This window comes from Vipera berus (genome assembly GCF_964194415.1).
Source record: "Vipera berus genome assembly, chromosome: 9".
Taxonomy (NCBI): domain Eukaryota; kingdom Metazoa; phylum Chordata; class Lepidosauria; order Squamata; family Viperidae; genus Vipera; species Vipera berus.
Genome location: NC_138212.1, coordinates 9,853,751 through 9,871,856, shown reverse-complemented (window position 1 = coordinate 9,871,856; position 18,106 = coordinate 9,853,751). Strand labels below are relative to the sequence as shown.

The window sequence follows — 18,106 nt, the reverse complement described above, 5'->3', positions numbered from 1 at the left end:
ACTTGATTTTAAGAAATTATTACTATGGACATCTTTCTGGGTTATCTTTTTTCACTGGTGCCTAAAATTAAACGCTGGATATCTAAAATATGTACGTGTCTGAAAATGCCTGTGGGTCTGGGTGTAATTTCTATGCTCTGCAGAGGAATCCTTTGATTTCCTTTGCTGGTATGTGAGTTTAAGTCAAGGTCTTACTTGGGTTGCAAAAGTAGCATCTTGGGCATTACTCAAGATGTGAAGAAAAAGCTCAAATAAAGCTTCCCCTTCCCCAACACTGGTTCAGAGTATTTTCAAATTTCAGTTAGCTCCTAAAGAAAACAAAATCATGTCTTCACTCTGCTTTATCATTGTGCTTCTATGCATCTTGGAAAAGCATGCTTCCACAGCTTCTGTGCAAGGAGACCTCAGTGGTTTTGTCAGACGCAGGAGGTAATGAAATTTAAAATTAACGTCCCAAGAAATTTCCACATTGCTACCTCCTATTTTAATCCCCAATATGGCAGGGCCCTATGGGTATAACCAGAAGCTCGTTAGCCACCCCAGAGATTCCTCCAGACTTTTTTTTCCCCTGGTTGTATAATAAGAGGGTTTTGAACAGCAGCCAGCCTGTCTCCAGCAAGTCCCTTTACACACTTCCTCAACCCACCTCTGCTATTTTCTCCCCTCCTCACTAAGAGAGCCAGGTAAACAGATTGGAGCATTCATGCCCTTGGGCACTAACTACAGCTCTCCAGACAAGAGTTCAACTGGTCTCTTCCAAGCAGTCTTCAATTCCTCCCAAGTCGGCCTTAATGTGCCTCAGTCAGAATATTCCTAACCAGATTTTGCTCCACAGAACGCTATAGAATCAGACGTACAGAACTGGAAAGAGACCATTAGGGTTTACGAATGTCATTTCTGGATTGCAGGATATAAACTTTAAAACAAAGCGTGCCTCTCCTGAACTGCAAAGTCCCTTCCAGTCACTGATTCTCAATGTAGGTAGATTTATGACTGTGCCATTTGGGCACGAGGATAACAGCTTTACATTCCATCAGCAAACTCATCTTAATCATTCCTCTTAAAACCAAGCTTCCTGTGATTTTGGATACGGCCAGCCTTGCGTACAACCTTAAGTCATGCTTTATATCACTCATGGTTTGATCCATTGTTCATTGATGGCATTGTTCATAAGTGCATATGCTGAGCAAACCATAGGATTTTCCAGTTTTTCATAGTCTGTTTTCCTACAGTCACCTGCCTCTTAGTCCCTATCAAGCCACATGGTTTTGCTACGGTTTTTGCGTTTAAAAGTTTGGGACTGCCAATTCAAAACTAAATCTGAATTACCCACCAAAGGAGGCGCATGGAAAAAGAAGTATAAAAGGCTGGAAGAGAGAAATGGAAATGTCCTCTGCCTTGTGCCCATTTGCCAAAGATCACACCCTTCTGCTTCCATATAATTAACCCAGATTGCTCCATAAGCATTATAATCTGCTTCATCCATAAGCATTCAGCTGCTAAGGATATGCCAATCTTCAGGGAAGCTGTGCTCCTTGCATTCATGCATTATAGTAAGTCAATGTTTCTCAACCTCAGCGACATGGAGATGTGTGGACTTCAATTCCCAGAATTCCCCAGCCAGTGCTGTACTTCTCCTTCCCATAGAGTTGGCTAGCACTTTTCCCAAATGGTCAATGGGAAAACATCAAAAGTAGGCAGTCAGCATCCCATCCAGCCTTCATTCTTCACTAAGTGGTATAATGACAAGACACCATGGCATCTCAGCTAACAAAGGGAAAAGGGAAATCTTAGGAAATAGGATATGGCAGATTTACAACCAGCAGGAAATTGTCAACCTTGCAGCTCCAGAGGAAATCTTGCAACGTTATCTCTGTATTTCCTCTGGAGCATCACCTCAGGCAACGTTCTAATCAAGAGGATCCCTCAAGATCAGTTGCTGTGCGCCAATCTCAGATATGGAAAGGACCAGAGATCCTCTTGAGATATTTATGAGATGTGCAAATACAGAAATATGAACTGTTTCTTCCACTATTCCAGGGGTGTCAAACTGCCGGCCCACAGGCCAGATGCATCATAGCAAAACCACGCCCACCCCATTGCCGGCAATGGCAAAAAAGTCACGATATGTCGCAACATGTCATGTGACGTTGCAAGTTTGACACACCTGCTCTATTCAGAGATTCTCATCAACAACCAAAGCTGATTTCACTAACGCAACCTGATACAGAAGCAACCTAGAACTAAGGAGAAATGTCCTAATAGTGAGAGCAGTCAACCAATGGATTAGCTGTGGGTGCGCCATCCCTGCAGGCTTTCAAAAAGAGACTGGACAACCATTTGTCTGAAATGGTATAGGGCAGGGGTGTCAAACTGCCAGCCCGTGGGCCAGATGTGTCATCCGGAAGCTGCGCCCACCCCACTGCCGGCAATGGCAAAACTGTCCCGATACGTTGCGCGACATCACGTGATGTTGCGAGTTTAATATGTCTGGTATAGGGTCTCCTGCTCAGGCAGGGGTTGGACTAGAAGACCTCCGAGATCCCTTCCATATTATTCTAGGAGTCTATATCTGGAGGAACACCAGGATGGTAAAGACTGAACTAGTTGCATTTTCTATGTTGGTGTACATAAATGTTTTTCTGCTTATTGATGGAAATATAATTCAGTCAATCTCAAGGTACTCTTATTGATTTATTTATTATTTCAAATAATCTCCGTGTCATCCCCATTAATACAAAAGGCAAGGAAGGCATACATTCAGGCAATTAATAATAAATAAATAGGATTGACCTAAGGAGCCAGGGTTTCTAAGCTTTATTTCTACCAGCAGCTTGGCCCGCAGCCATTTCTTGTTCCCTTTTTCTTAGTATCCTCTAAGACATCTGCAAATCTCCAATCATACAAATCAGAGATACACAGGCCTGAGGCCTTAAGATGCCCACATGGTCAAGAAAAACACCAGTTATTTTCTCCGAACTGTAAATTTTAATGGGACAGAAAGGGGGGAAAATTACCCGGGAATAAATAAGATTGAATGTCATGGTTTTCTTGCCCCATCCATTGTTTTCTGGAAGGAAGACCCTAGTACACCAATCAACCCCCCCCCCAAAAAAAAAACATTGCACACTTGATTATAATATTCCTCCAAGGCTTAGCAGGACTGACCTTTCACTAGCAGTGCTGAGAACCCAACGTGGAACTCAACAGAAACTTGGAGACTGAGCTGCAAGCTACAACTATAGCAAATGAGCCAGGATGGAGCTAAACTCTATTTTGAAGCTGCTTCTCCTAATCCAACAAACTTTATCGGCCTGGGAGACATGGGGTGGGGGGGAACATTTCAGCTTTCTTAAATCATACTGGATGTGGCACTTCTTCTGTTTCCTATCAACGGTGTACGAACACAAGGAACCAAGTGGAAAGCAAGGGGATCCTTCATGGGGGCACAGATCTGGATTGTCTCTCCCACCTGCAAGAGCCTTGAAGCCCTTCCATTGGTGGAGAGGAGGACACTGACAATTACGATAGACTGATTGGATATACAGTAGACCTTTTCCTGATGCACTGATTGGAGAGACAGACAGCCATCTCGCAAAGGAGGGAGCTCAGGAGTTGCATCTGTTCTGTATCAGATACAATGCTGCAGTAGTTGTTAGAACCAGTGGAACAGCTTGCCTTCGGAAGTTGTAGGTGCTCCATCACTGGAGGTTTTTAAGAAGAGATTGGACAACCCTTTGTCTGAAATTGTCTAGGGTCTTCTGCTTGAGCCTGGGGTTGGACTAGAAGACCTCCAAGGTGCCTTCCAACTCTGTTATTCTGTTTCTGTTGTGAGATAGGACACGGTGTGGCGTTCGCGTGAATAGATGATCAATTGGGGTAGAAGATCTACATAGGAGAGCATGATGCCATGGGAAAGTGTAGAAGGAAGCTGCCATAACAATGTAGAAAACACCCCCTATTATACAGCTGGGCACTAGTGGTGAAAGGGAATCAGGTGGGAGCTAGTGAGAGGCACATGTAGGAAAGAAAAAGTTGGGATTTGGAGTGAGGAAGAGTAGAAATACCACCGGCTGGCTGCCTTTTCTTGCTTCTTCCATGCTCTCGGAAACATACAGAGTGCTAGGAAGGTGGGTTTACTACCACTCAGAGGATCTGAGATAGTTCTCTGGCACCTAGGGAGCGCCTGGCAAACAAATCCTTCAAACCTTGGCGGGGGAGGTGCCCAAACGCAGCTGAGTTCTGACCCCTGAATGGTAGCCTTTCCCATTCATCCTCCATTCCTGGCCTTCTTTCCCAACCAGCATGGCCCCCGCCTAGCCATGCCTCAGCTGTTTTTCTCCTCCAGAGGGTGAAAGCAATCCCTCTCTCTCTCTCTCTCTCTCTCTCTCTCTCTCTCTTCCTCCCCCCCCCACTTTGCTATCAAGGCAGCCCAAAATAATGAACGGACTGCTGCTGTCCAAAACAAGCTTGAGCAGGACACAAGAAAAACTGCCTCGAGGATCCTTCCATAACCTCAGCTGCCTTTTGCCTTCAACCGGTTTGCACCGACACCTTCAGCAGAGACAAAGCAGCTTGTTCGTGGAAAGGGATGGGAAGCTGGGAATGCACAGGCAGGCAGGCAGGCAGGACCTGTGGATCAAAGGGGAGATTGTGCTGGACTAAAAACCCAGACAGTGAGAGCTCTAACGGGGCAGGGAAGAAGGGGGGGCAGGGGGGTTGCCATCCGATTTGAGGATCGGAGCTATAAACAAGAGATTCAAAGAAATGAAGTCGAAGCCTGGGAAAGAGACCAAGGAATCTCTCCAGCGTCTTTTCTGCAGAGTGGATGAGGCAAACAACTTCAGGCGTATTTCTTTTAGCCATTTTTAGTACCGTATTGGGGGAAGGTTAAGGACAACACGTGTCTTTTAAGTCTCATGGGGGCTAAAGGCACTTTTGTATTCCCTTAAAACCCCCGATTCCTCAAGGAAGCCTAATCCCAAATTGCCAACTCGATGCCAAGTTCTATCCTGTTGTTGCAAAACGTAGGTTCCCAATCCTGCATCACTGGATGTGCCCCCACACCCCTCCTTTGCTGCCCTACACATTCCATGCCCCACCCAATGTTGTTTTATAGATTGCACAATTGAAATAATCAGGGAAACTGGCATGTTGCAAAGCAAAGCAACAGGCATCATCTTGATTTCCAAAAATATTTGAAATCTTGGATAAACCCGGGAGGCATTCTTAGAAAATAAAAATGACAGGGAGTTGCAGCCCAGATTTTGGGGGGAGGAATTATCTATCTTCTCGGGGGGGGGGGAGAGAAGAAAAAAGACACTGTAGGAGATGACCAGGCTGAGCCCGAGGGAGGAGTCAAACATGTCATAAGTCTCGAGTCCCTTCGCGCCCACAAGAGATCTAAGTCCAATCCATCTTGAATTCCTTCTAGTCTTATCTACCACCAATTTGCTTTGATTGTTAGTAGTTCAGATTCTTATAGAGAGCTTTAGCATACAATAACTATATTCTTTTGAACTACCTGGACTCCAGATTTCCTGCACTTGACAGGTATGCTCAGGTAGAAAAGAACATCCCTGAAAAGGTGATGGAGAGCAGCCTTGCCTAATTTACCTCCTGTTGTGAAGCGAGGCCTAGTGATTGGCCATATCCACTGTGGCAGCCATTTTGGGAAGGAGCCCATGACACATTCTCTGAAATATTGTGACTCTATGCTGTAAGAGACGTGACCTGTTTGGGATCAGTCACACTAGAAATATACATGGAACAAAAATAGAGACATAGATTTAATTTGTTCTAAAATTGATTTCATGTATAGTTATGTGGTTTGTCTCCATGTATTTAAGAATATTCTCCTTTGTACAAATTGAAGTTTGGTGGCAATCTTGGGAAGAGTTGCAGGCCAATGTCAGCCCATCAAGGTATGCCAGGCCAGGAAACAAAACTTCACAAGAACTACTGAAACTCCACTTCATTGTTGTAGGCTACAATAATAGAATCTTAAAACCCTGACAGTGTTTCTTTCCTCCATCTCACCCTTATATTAAAAAGAATAAGAATGGGCCAATCCTGACTTTCCTTCTCACCTTCTCCTCTTTCTCAGGGTTGAGCCACTCATGCATTTATATTTCCACACTTCTCTACAGCCACACTCACACGCAGCTACAGGTAGTCATCAACTTATAACCACAACTGGGACAAGAAATTCCATTGCTAAGTAAAGCAGTTGTTCAGTGAGTTGTGCCCAATTTTACCACCTTTTTGCCACAGTTATTAAGCAAATTACTGCAGTTAAGTGAATCATATGGTTCCCACCTTGACTTTTGCTTGTTGTAAGTGGGCTGGGAAGATTGCAAAAGGTGATCACGTGTTTCCAGGATGCTGCATATTTTGTTTAAACAATGAATGATGGAACAGGCTACCTTTGCAGGTTGTTCGTTCTCCATCCCATAGAATAAACAAAGATAGAATAACAGAGTTGGAAGGGAGCTTCTAGTCCAACCCCCTGCTCAACAGGAAAACCCTATACTGTACCAATCCAGACAAATGGTTGTCCAATCTCTTCTTAAAAACGTTCAGCGATTGAGCACCCACGACTTCTGGAGGCGAGCCGTTCCCCTGTTCTCACTGTCATGCCATTTCTCCTTACAAGTTCTAGGCTGGATCTCTCCTTGATGAGTTTCCACGAGTTTCTCACATGCTTTTGAAGAAGAGATTGGCCAGCCCAGCCTTTTCTCCTGGATGATTCATTTGGTTTCCTTGAAGCCTACAGAGTTGGACTAGGGATCCCTTCCAACTGTACCGTTCTATGATTCGGCACGCATTTTGATGCCGGTCTCACTCCCTTCTCTTTATTGCTGATGCACAAGCTGAGAGTGCTTTTAATGTGGGAGGGCTTTTCAGGAGTGGATCTGTGGAAGCATGCCAGGAATATGGAAAGCATTGAAAGTAGATGATCCTCAGTAAGGGATGCTGTGGCTGCACCCTGCGTTACCGGTTCTCTACTGGAGAAGGCACTGGGAAAGATGTGCTCTGAGGCTTGCAAGACAGGGCTGAGCTCCCCCAATGCATTTAGCTAAACTCAAATGGAATTGGGGATTCACCAAGGTATAGGGCCTGCAAAGCAGCTGCCACCTCAAACCGTAATCCAGTGTGTGTGTATTAGCAATGAGCTTGCTAGGTGGGCAAGGCACTTTGGGTTTATTCACCGGCATTAGGGCTTCATTGTGTTTTGCAGACCTAATCTAGGGTTCCATGCTGTTTCAACTGTGTAATCCCACTTTTCTGCTAACAATATTAAAGGCTGGGGAGACAACCTGTCATTCAAGCAAAACAACGAAAACAATAGTTGCGTGGAGTTGGAAGGGGGCATTTCTCCACTTTCATCAGTTCACATTTCTCCCTGGACCCCATCTGAGCAATCCAGGCAGGACAAACATTAGGTAATCTTGATTCCATCAGAACTCCCACTAAATGGAGGCGGTCAGATTTTTTTGGGGGGGGGAGTTGTAATGGGGAGACCAGAGTTAGCATGCCATTTGAAACGGCTTCTAGTCCGTGTCATCTTAATTGTAATTTATATTTGAGTTGTTGTTTTTTTTAATATAGGAGGAAAAAAGAATGAAGAGCAGAGCAAGCTGTTCATTTGCAGCCTGTCTCTGGGGTTTAATAAAGCTCTACTCACTGCTGTAGTATCATTTTTATGCTATCATAAAGCTCGTCCATTTAGCAGGTTTGTGTTACTTCAGCAGTTAGCACTGCATGAAAAGCAATTCTGGAAAAGGTGAAGAGGGAGGGAGGGGGAGGGAAGAAAAGGAAAGGAAAGGAAAGGAAAGGAAAGGAAAGGAAAGGAAAGGAAAGGAAAGGAAAGGAAAGGAAAGGAAAGGAAAGGAAAGGAAAGGAAAGGAAAGGAAAGGAAAGGAAAGGAAAGGAAAGGAGGGAGGGAGGAAGGAAGGAAGGAAGGAAGGAAGGAAGGAAGGAAGGAAGGAAGGAAGGAAGGAAGGAAGGAAGGAAGTTGAGAACGCTTAAACAAAACACATAGCAGAAATAACAGGACCAGTATGAAACACTTTTGATTAAACCTCCTTTCTGAAAACATCTTTCGGAGAAGTGCCCCAAGTGCAGAAAAAGATTTTTCTTCAGTTATAAGATATTGGAAATGTTTATATACACAAGATCAGGTCAGGTAAAAAAGAATTGGCAAAGAATGCTAAGCTAGGCTAGGGTTAGGGTTAGTTTTTGTGGCTTGTGTCAACCTAGCCCACTCTCGTGTTAACCTTGCTCCTTTTTATGGTTTGGCTGCAAATCCAAAAATCGGTGTAGTTCCTAAACCAGGTTGTGTGTGTAGCCAATAAAAGAAGAAAAGGAACAGGTGTATTGAGCATTTTAAAGCCACATTTGCCCGACAACCCAATTCTGGTCTAGGAATTAACCTTTTTCTTAGATCAGCCCAATGCACGGAACTATCTAAGGTACAGGCAGAGATAGGCAATCTGGTGTCACGCTGTATTTTTAATTACAAATCCTATAAACATTTGAAATTCACCATGATTCTTGGGGTGATGGGAAATGTCATCAAACGATCAGGAGCACACCGGGTTGCCTATCCCCAGAGCTAAATTTGCACAAGATGGTGTGGGAAGTCAGCTCCCCAGAGAAGGAAATATTAAAAGGGCAGGAAAATATATTTCCTAAAAGGATCTTAAAGAGTCTCCCTTCCCCAAGCAGAAACCAACTCTACAGAAATGCAGATGTAAACCATTCAGGAAGGTTGAAGCTAAGAAGACTCCTAAAATCTACATACCCCAGCCCCAGGGAGGTGGGCTGGGACAGACAACCAGCAAGAATCCTAGAGGGGCACACCTAGGCTCAGGACAGAATACCTGACAAAGGAAATACAAAGCTTGAAACAGGAAATAACTCCAGACAATAGAGTCCAGGGGGTATAAAAACCCACTACCCACATGTGCTCAGCCCCTTCTTTTCCTGTTGGATCCATCTTTCTGTCTGCCTTTCCTCTGCAATAAACTACAACCTTCTTCCCAAAGCAGTTGCCATGTTTATTCCCCGCTTGCAGGAACCATGATGGAAACTTTTCTTCCTACAATGGTAAACCAGAAGAGGGGGCCAGGGGAAAAAAAAATCTCTTAAGGGTTAAAACTTAACCAAAGGTAGGTAGCATGTAACCAATACATCTTTATCTGATTTGTTTACTAAGATATGCAAATGAATCCAATATAAGGTGACTTCCTGGTTCAGAGCCCAGAAAGCCTTGTCAGTCATGTGACAGCCTGGCAATTTCTTCCAAGCCATCATGTCTACCTAGGCAAAACACCAATTGCCGTGCATTTTCTCCCCCCTTCCCAGGCAGAATAATTGAAGAATCACTTCAGTGGCTCTCAAGTGGACCAGCTGCAACACCAGAAGACTAGCTAACCCGTGGACCTTTCCTTCCCCTAACACTGCACGCTAGAGCCTGACGTTGCCTAATCCTGGCCGTCATCTCTTCTCCACAGCCCTGCACAGAAGCCAGAGAGAGGATGGGCAGAGGGAGTGAGAAAGTGATGGCTTACTGGCAAGTTTCCTAGTCAGCCCAAGCCCTGATGCCACTTTGCTAGTTCCAAGACTGTGTCACCAAAGGGCAGCCTTAGCATGTAGGAGGAGGGGGGGGAGGTTTGGCAGTTAAGGTTTTGGCACTGTCAGACCTGCCTCGAGCAGGCTTCCACTAGCTAGCTGATAGCTTTATTGTTATATTTTGGATGTCAAAGCAGCACAAACAGTGCTTTAAAATGCATCCGAGCCGCTGCTTCTTTGACAGGGGGTGTTGGTTTTCCCATTAACAAGTAGAATGCAGGAGCTGGAGCAGAAAACTCCAAGCACTTTGGAATTGATAAAATAACAATTCCCTAATTAAACAGAACTGTCAGTCAAGAGGCTTTCCGTGCAGCATCTGACAACGGGAAATAGCCCTCCCGTACCCTCCACCCGGCACAAGTGTGCGGCCTCGCAGCTCCAAAACCCAAAGTAAAAGGGGAGCCGTCTGCACAAGCTCCTAAGACTTGAGACCTTAACTACGAGAAACGCAAAGTCAGCTTCACCTTCCAACTTTTCAGGTCTTGGTTTTCTGTACATTAAAAATCAATTATCCTATCTCCTGGGTTTTGAGTTCATCCTGGTTTTATTTATTTATTTTATTGTCCTTCAGAGGCGATATTAGGGTCCAACAGGACCTAACGGGCTTTTCAGTTGAGAAGCTTTTAAAACTGAATGTTGCTCCATTAAAACAAATGAACAAGCAAAAATAGCAGATGTGCAATCTTGATCCAAGCTGTGGTCTTCCTTTTCCCTAAAAGCCTTTTATTTTAGGCAGCTGAAGTTGATGGTTCTCGTTCTGTAGAGCAGCCATGTTCTCTTAAAAGAGTAAAAAAAAGATGAGATGGGCAGCACACAGATCTAATACTAAATAAATAACACAAATGTGTAGGCTTTACTATCTGTTAAAGGCCAAGAGGAAAGGGAGAGAGAGACTGGTTGTACCCACACAACATGCTTAACCAGCAGAGTTACACACCTAATGCCTATTTCTACATAGCACGCTAAGCGGGGTTACGTTTTAAACTCAGTAACTTTTGCCTGTCTCTGTCTAAACCCACCCCCTCCCCATCCCACTTAAATAATTCGTTCAAAAGCAGAAGCCTGCTCCCAGAAGGATAATAGATCTACGTTAACAGCACGAGGTGGGAGGGAGGGATGCGATGATGCAAGTTAAATGGTGCACAGGAGCTGAAGTCTCAATTGGCTTTAGGGAAGAGGATGGAGGAGACAACTGGGAGCGTTAAATCTTACCTTGTAATCCCACCTTTCAAAGCAGCGGCTGGTAAGATGGGGGAAGCTGTTTCCATAACACAGGAAAATGCTTTGGAATTCTTGGCGAATCAGGAAGAGGGCTGGGTGGCTGACAATTCATTAGGGACCAGATAAGATTAATTATGTAAGGTAACTACAGTAGGAAAAATCCCCCATTATGCCCCCTCCTCATACACACACACACACACAAAAGAAACTGTGATGCTTCTGAACCTCAGATACACAGCCTGGGTTTGCATAACTTGTTAGACTAGGCTAAAGTGGGGCACATTGCTTTAGTATGTTAGGGAAACTCAGCTATTGTCTTAGCATGTTATATAACCAGTCATTATGGTAAACCGTAATATGGTTTATTTGTTTGGATATCTAAATGCATCAATTTTGGTTGGGTTTGACCCGGTTTAGGGCTTAGAATATTGGGTAAGACTCTTGCATACAATGTCCCAGAATTCAGAGTTATGAACAGGGAAGGGGAACCTGAATTGGAGAAAATAGTTTAGAGAAACAAAGAGAAGAAAGAATGAGGGGTGAGAAGAAGAAATTACAGACCAGGCGATACAGTAGAGGGTCTGGATCACAAGCCTGAGAAAATACTTTGGTAATGCACTTTGGTAAAGTAACATCTCTGTAAAACTCGAAAATTAAAAACAGCTGAAACTGTAAAGCTGTAGACCAGGGGTCTTCAAATTTGGCCCTTTTATGACTTGTGGACTTCAACTCACAGAATTCCTTAGCCAGCATGCCTGGCTGAAGAATTCTGGGAGTTGAAGTCCACAAGTCATAAAAGGGCCAAGTTTGAAGATCCCTGCTGTAGACTATACTGTAGAGCTGATCACCAATAAGGAAGAATCAGCAGCTGGGCTTAATTGTCAGAGACCATCCCAGACAAAATAGACTCTGGAAAGAGAATGCCAGCCTGGACCAGGAATACCAAAAGTCCAAAATCACAGATTCCCAGTATGGTCATCAACAATGCAGCTTCTATCACTTTTAGCAATACTGTACAACTGAAGGATTCACTGTTCCCAAGAGGGTCATTTCTCATTCTCAGCAACAGTTCAGAACACAGTCATCTGGTCTCTGACTTGACATCACAAAGTTATCTGAAAGTGTTTAGATAGTTTGGTGATAAGTTCTATCACTATGCCGAGAGGTTGTAAAGATTTTTTCTTCATCACGTTTCAAGCCAACTCTTCAATTTCATGGCGCCAAAAGAGAAAGCTGCCGAGTTCCTTTGCCCGTGGGACACCTAAACCTTACAACATCTCTTTTCTGTGACTATGAAAATACTCAGTCATTCAATCATCCATTCGAGGAGAAACAAAGAAAGTCCAGTTGCCTCTTGAAAAAGCACCTTTAGGACAACCTCAGTTCCTAGCATGACCAAGTGCAAGCATGCAAGACACCATCCAGTTGTATCTGCCCATTTCAACTAGGAGTTATCAGGACAGGTGCCATAAGATGATCAATGGCAGTTTGTGCATACTCTGGCTGATTTTTTTTTTGGGGGGGGGGGGGGGTTCAACAGCACTTTCTTCCAGCCCTGCCTTGAGATGTGGTAAATTGACACTACGACTCTTAGCGTGAAAAGAGAGGAGTCTAAGATAATGCAAGCAGCTCTGAAACAGCCCCTCACCAATCATTCACCATTTCAACAAGAGCCTTTCAAAAACCTTCATCTAAAATGTCTTTGATTGGTGCAAAACCACTTATTACTGCCCCAAATCTTTCTTTTTTTTTTCTTTAAAGGCATGAAACAGAACTAGAAAAATAATGTCCGTTAGAATATATTTTGGATCTTTCTTCAAATGAATGCTTCCCTCCATTCATTTATTTAATCGTTTATTTTTAAGGCCATCCATTCCCACAAGTGACTCTGGGTAGGTAACAAAGATTAAAACAAAAAAAAAACCAAAAAAAAATCCACAATAAGCAGCAAATTGGTAGAGGACAGGAAGGCCTGGAGGAATGTTGTCCATAGGGTCGCGATGGGTCGGACACGACTTCGCAGCTAACAACAACAAGCAGCAAATGATCAGCAAAAAAAAAAGTAAATATAAGTCATGCTCAAGGCCCATAACCTAGTTCCAACAAACACAAGAGATGTATAAAACAGGTTCACCTGACATTCTGATCCCATTCCAAAGTCTGTTCCACTGGAACCTAGTCACCTCTATTACACCTTACTCTTTTTATATAGGGAATGTATGTAGACAGACAAGCCTCCATACAGTTCAGAACCCAAACTGCAAAGATTTTCTAATATTTCTCACCTGCAAGTTCTTCATGGCACCTGATTCATGCCAGTGTTGCAATCTTCTCGAGAAAGAGGATGGGGGGGGGGGAACAGCTGCTTAACTTCTGAACCGAGTCTCACTAGAACACGTACAGGCAGATCCAGATTGAAAAGCTGACATACGCTTTGGCAGAATCCAGTGGTGGGATTCAAATATGTGACAAACTGGTTCTCTGTGTGGATACCACTTCCAGAAGTCCATTCTGGGCCTGGGCAACAAAAAAATTAGCTACGGGTTCTGCCAAAGTGGTGCGAACTGGCTGAATCCCACCACTGGCAGAATCCCTTTGATTTACCCCATGAAGAGGAGCAAAAGATTTCAGCTTGAAATAGCACGTGTACTGGCAAATGTTTTAGTGTCCACTGTTTCATTGACTCCCCCGTGAGAAAGATTTCCTCACTATGCAAACTTCATTACAGCTTTTCCAAAAACAAAGCATGGAAACTAGACAACTTGCAGACCTAGATGATAAGAGCTATTGAACTCTGAATGCTATCTTGAGGCTTCTCCATATGTTTCTACTCCCCCATGAATAGATGGTAGCAAGTTAAAAATGCTACCCTCCCTGTTAATTTCTACTAACATGTTACATGGATACACTGCTGGATTTGTTTTATTATTATGCTTTGAATGAGAACAACGTTTTGGCTTCATCAAAAAAGAGATGGCCTTGATTTGTTTCATGTGGGTCCTCATGAAGTATAGATTCTCGGGGGTGGGAAGAAATTGTGGTTATTAATTATCAGGGGACTCTGAACAAGCCATGGCACAGGTCCATGCTGTGCCATGGATTCCCAGAGCAATAAATATATATTGTACTGTGATCCTAAAATTTCACTGGTCAACTTAATACCATATTGCGGTGTTTCTTAACCTTAGCAATTTTAAGGTGTGTGGACTAGGGAATTGTGGAAGTCCAAGTCCACACATCTTAAAGTGGCCAAGGTTGAGAAGTATTGTGTATTAAAAGGAAGACTCTTGAAGATTTTAACTGGGCAAGCCTTCGCACCCCAGGGTGCAACAATCATAATCCATTCAACCTGCTGATATAGAATAAGCAGTTAAAGCACACTTCTAAACAAAACCCAAATGGGTCTATTAGCCACTCTTGATCAGAGGAGAGAGAGAGAGAGAATGAGAATGGGATGCACGGGTACTAGAAAACATGATTTTCGATTAGCAGTTGGTTGAATAAGATTGATCCTAGCCTATCCCGATTGCATTCTCCAAGTGTGCTGGGAAAACAGCATCCAGGATTCCCAGGCTGTTCAGTAATGTTAGTTGGGAACTCTGGGAGTCCCAACAAATTTGGAGGGCATCAGATTGGAAAAAGCTGAGCTGAAATGGGGGAGGTGGAAATCTGCCAACTATGAAGTGCACAGTACAACTCTTGGTCTAATCTTTCAGTTCACTGTTTCTAGAATATTTCCATATCCAAAGAAGCGAAAAACTGTTCCTTCAGCAATTCCCATGAACTATGATCCACCAAAAAATATTTAGATAATGCCAGTGCAGACACTCGATGGAGTAGTTGTTACTGAGTAATTGGAGAGTAAAAAAGAAGTTTTAAAAAAATGGGAACCCCTTGCTGCCAATATGGCTTATCTTTTGTTCCCCTTCCAGAATTGATCACCAGCGTGGCATGGTGTGAATGTGGACGGGCAGCCTCATTTCATAAATACCTTTTTTTTCACACAAGACAAGGTTAAAAGTTACTGTAATTGCCTTCGCTGAAACAGCTCACCCAAACACACAGACATTTTTCTTGTAGATTGAGAGAATGAAGCCCAACTCTGCACTAAATCACAATAAAAGAGGAATCGATTACTACTGATAGAAATATTTAACAAACCAAAGGCAACAGCCTGGAGTTCAACCAGCAGAGTTAAACTGAGAGGAGTGGGCATCTTAGGTCTGTCTGGATAAGATCAACAGATAAGAGAGAGATAAAGAAAATACAAATCACTCTTTTGTCTTCTTCCCCCTTGTCATTTATTTCCAGATTTACAAGGGTTCTCCAGGGCCAAGACACATCTGGGGGAAACTCTGTTCCAAGCCCCTCCATCAAGAGGGCATCACAGCAATGACTTTCCAAATAACCACATTTCTATCCATGACCTGACCTTAGAAAGAAACCGAAGCAAAAAAAATAAATCAATAAAAGCAGACTAAATCCCATTTTGATTCAGGAAAGAGATGTTGTCCATGTAGAAAGTTGCAATGAGCACACTTGAGGGCTATTTCATTAAATGTCCAGTTTTGGATCTGGTGGAATCCATATGGGATTAGTAACATTTGTCCCACTGGCTCAGCGTGGGGGAAAGACTGAGTAACTTAGTAGAAGGAATCACATTTCAACTTTTTCCTTGGGATATTGATAGAGGCTCCAAGAATCCAGGCTGCATTCCAGAAGAAAAAAGATCTCTTCCCCCCACCCCGCCCAACTCATCCCCGCTCCTTATCCTATCCACCTACCCACTGCCTAAATTGAAAAGCAAAAAGCTGAAAACATTCCCTTCCCCCCCCCCCGCCCCCCAATGTTCTTTCTCCAAGTAGCATTTCAATCAAGCAGAGCAGAAGCAAGCTTCAAAAAGTACTTCTGGCGCTCTCTCTACCAGACAGACAGGTGCCACTTAACTGCAATATGAGAGGGAGGGAATCATTTCTCCCCCTCCCACCTCCTTGCTGCTGGGCAGTAAAAAAAGCAGAAGGATATGTGGGAGGTTGGCCAAAAGGGTTGAATAAGTGACCAGGCTACTGATAAATGACCTCTCTCTTCCCCAGGGCCAAGAAGAAGAAGAAGAAAAAAATATATATACATTTAAAAGCAATCACTCGCACCCTCTTCACTACTGCCAACAATACTTTCTTCTCCTCTGGCTTAAGCGACAAGCAAAAGCGCTCTCCAACCTGGTTTTAATAAGGCTACGACAGCAACTTGCCTTCCTGGATCAAAGACAATAGAGAAAGGTCTCAAGAATCAAGTTCTGGACTCAGAGTTGCTTTGGGGGTGGGGCAGGGGGGGCGGAAACTCTTGCAATAAAGCCAAAGGCCTTGCCCTTTTATGACCAGACATATGCTAGCAAGGATGCCACAGAGTCTCTCGGAAGGATTCAGGGTTGGCCACCCCTGCCATTACTTTAATACTGCAAGTAGGCACTAACTAACGTTGCAAACCTCTTTTTTCAAGTAAGGGTGGAATAAAAGGGGAGAGGACCAGCATTTGAACAGCCTTTAATTAACCCCTCCTTGCAGCCCCAGGAAGACACAAAAACAAAAACACTTGGGTCAGCCCCCTTCTTCTGGGCATCTAAACCGACACGCTGGAGATCCCTCTACCCACGGAGGAAGAGAGTAGTAAAAAAAAAAAAACTTCCCCAGCGCCTCTTGGAAACTAGGTATCTAGTAAGCGGGAGTAGGAAGCGGGAGGGGAGGGCGCCAGGCGGGGAGGACCCCCCCAGGTACCTTCCAGCCAGCGGAGCTGTTGCTGTCGCCTTTATCCTTAAAATAGGGCACGTATCGGACCATCCAGTCGTAGATCTGGGAGAGGGTGAGCCGTTTCTCCGGGGAACTCTCGATCGCCTTGGTGATGAGATCCGCGTACGACAGGTTGCCCCAAGCGTTCCGCCGCGAAGTCTTGGTTTTGCGGAGCTGTCCAACGTCCGCGCTCAAGGAAGGCAGCGCTGGGGTCGCTTTGCCACGCTCCGTCGCCACGCCGGCGTTCTCGGCGCCTTCGGTGCCGCCGGCCAAGGGGTGCTTAGGGGCGCCGCCGCCGCCGCCTCCCGCACCGCCGGTTCCATCGTCTTCTTCGCCCGGGAAGTCGGGGTGAGGCAGCGGCCAGGTGCAAGAGCGAGGCCGACTCTGAGGTTCAAAATCCGGGTCGATGTCTACCTGATGCGCCTGCAGCTTCTCATCCATGTTCCTCCCCCTCCCCCCCCCGCAGCCGCCTTTCCCCCCACCCCCTTTTTCCTCTCTCTCTCTCTCTCTCTCTTTCTCTCTCTCTCTCTCTCTCTTTCTTTCTTCCGCTTTATATCCCGGGAAAGGGAAGAGACGGGTCTCCTTTGTAAAAAATTCCAGCCAAAGGTTTCCACCTCCCCGCCCAAAGCGTCGACTGGTAGCAGCTCCGGAGCAGACGGCGCGTTAGGAAGCGACGCTCCGCGGCGGCAGCATCGCACCAAAGTGGGTCGGGGAGGAAAAGGGAGAGAAAGAGCGCGAGGGAGGCGGGATTGGAGACGTTGCCTCGCCGGCTTTGGGGAGGAAGGTGCGTCGGGGGAGCGGTGGGAAGGGAGGAGGGAAGCGAGAGCTGCAGGGAGCCCGGAGCCCACAGCGCAGCCGGGCCGGTTCTCGGAGGCTCCAGTCGAAGGGCAAAGAACGGCCAAAGGCGGCGGCTCTCTCCACCGAGCCCAGCGAAAGAGGAAGGCGGGGAACGCCCGTGCGAGCAACAGATGAACAGCTGGAGCGCTGGGCGCAGGAGACGCGGCGGGCTTTCGAGGGTTGCCTTCAGCTTTCCGGGGGAGACCCCAGGCTCGAGGCCAAGGCAGTTCGCTTGCTTCCAAGAGGAAAGGTTTCCAAGCCGTGCGAGGGCAAAGAGAAAGGAGAATTTCAAAATACGCAAAAAATAAAAAAATTAAAAAAAAAATAAAAATTCAAACGACGGTTCGGGCGTAGCGGAAGAATCCGGCGCTAAGGGGTCCGGAGACAGGGATGGAGGCGCGAGGCGAGCGCCACCATGATCGCGCCGTCCTTTCCTCGACGACGGAGGAGACTCGCACCGGGAGCCGGCAGGCACCGGCTGGACTGGGCAGCCGATTGGCCAGGCAGGCAGAGCGCGCTCTGACGATTAGCACCTGCTGCTGGTGCTGCTGCTGCTGCTGGCAGGCTCGGGAAGGCAGCCAGCCCTGGTCGCCGTCGCTGTCATCTTCCTGGCCAACCCGTCGTCT

At 45.4% G+C, this 18,106-nt stretch overlaps 1 protein-coding gene across 1 annotated transcript in view; it reads right to left on the bottom strand.

Annotated features, from left to right (window-relative positions):
• FOXO6 (forkhead box O6) overlaps window positions 1-17,084 on the bottom strand; it is a gene marked incomplete at both ends in the record, with an annotated part of 117,461 nt that extends 100,377 nt beyond the window's left edge. The window contains one exon of the mRNA XM_081334635.1: window positions 16,632-17,084. Coding sequence (XP_081190761.1) covers window positions 16,632-17,084 — 453 coding nt within the window. The remainder of the gene's footprint in view (window positions 1-16,631) is intronic.
• Window positions 17,085-18,106: the final 1,022 nt, after the last annotated feature.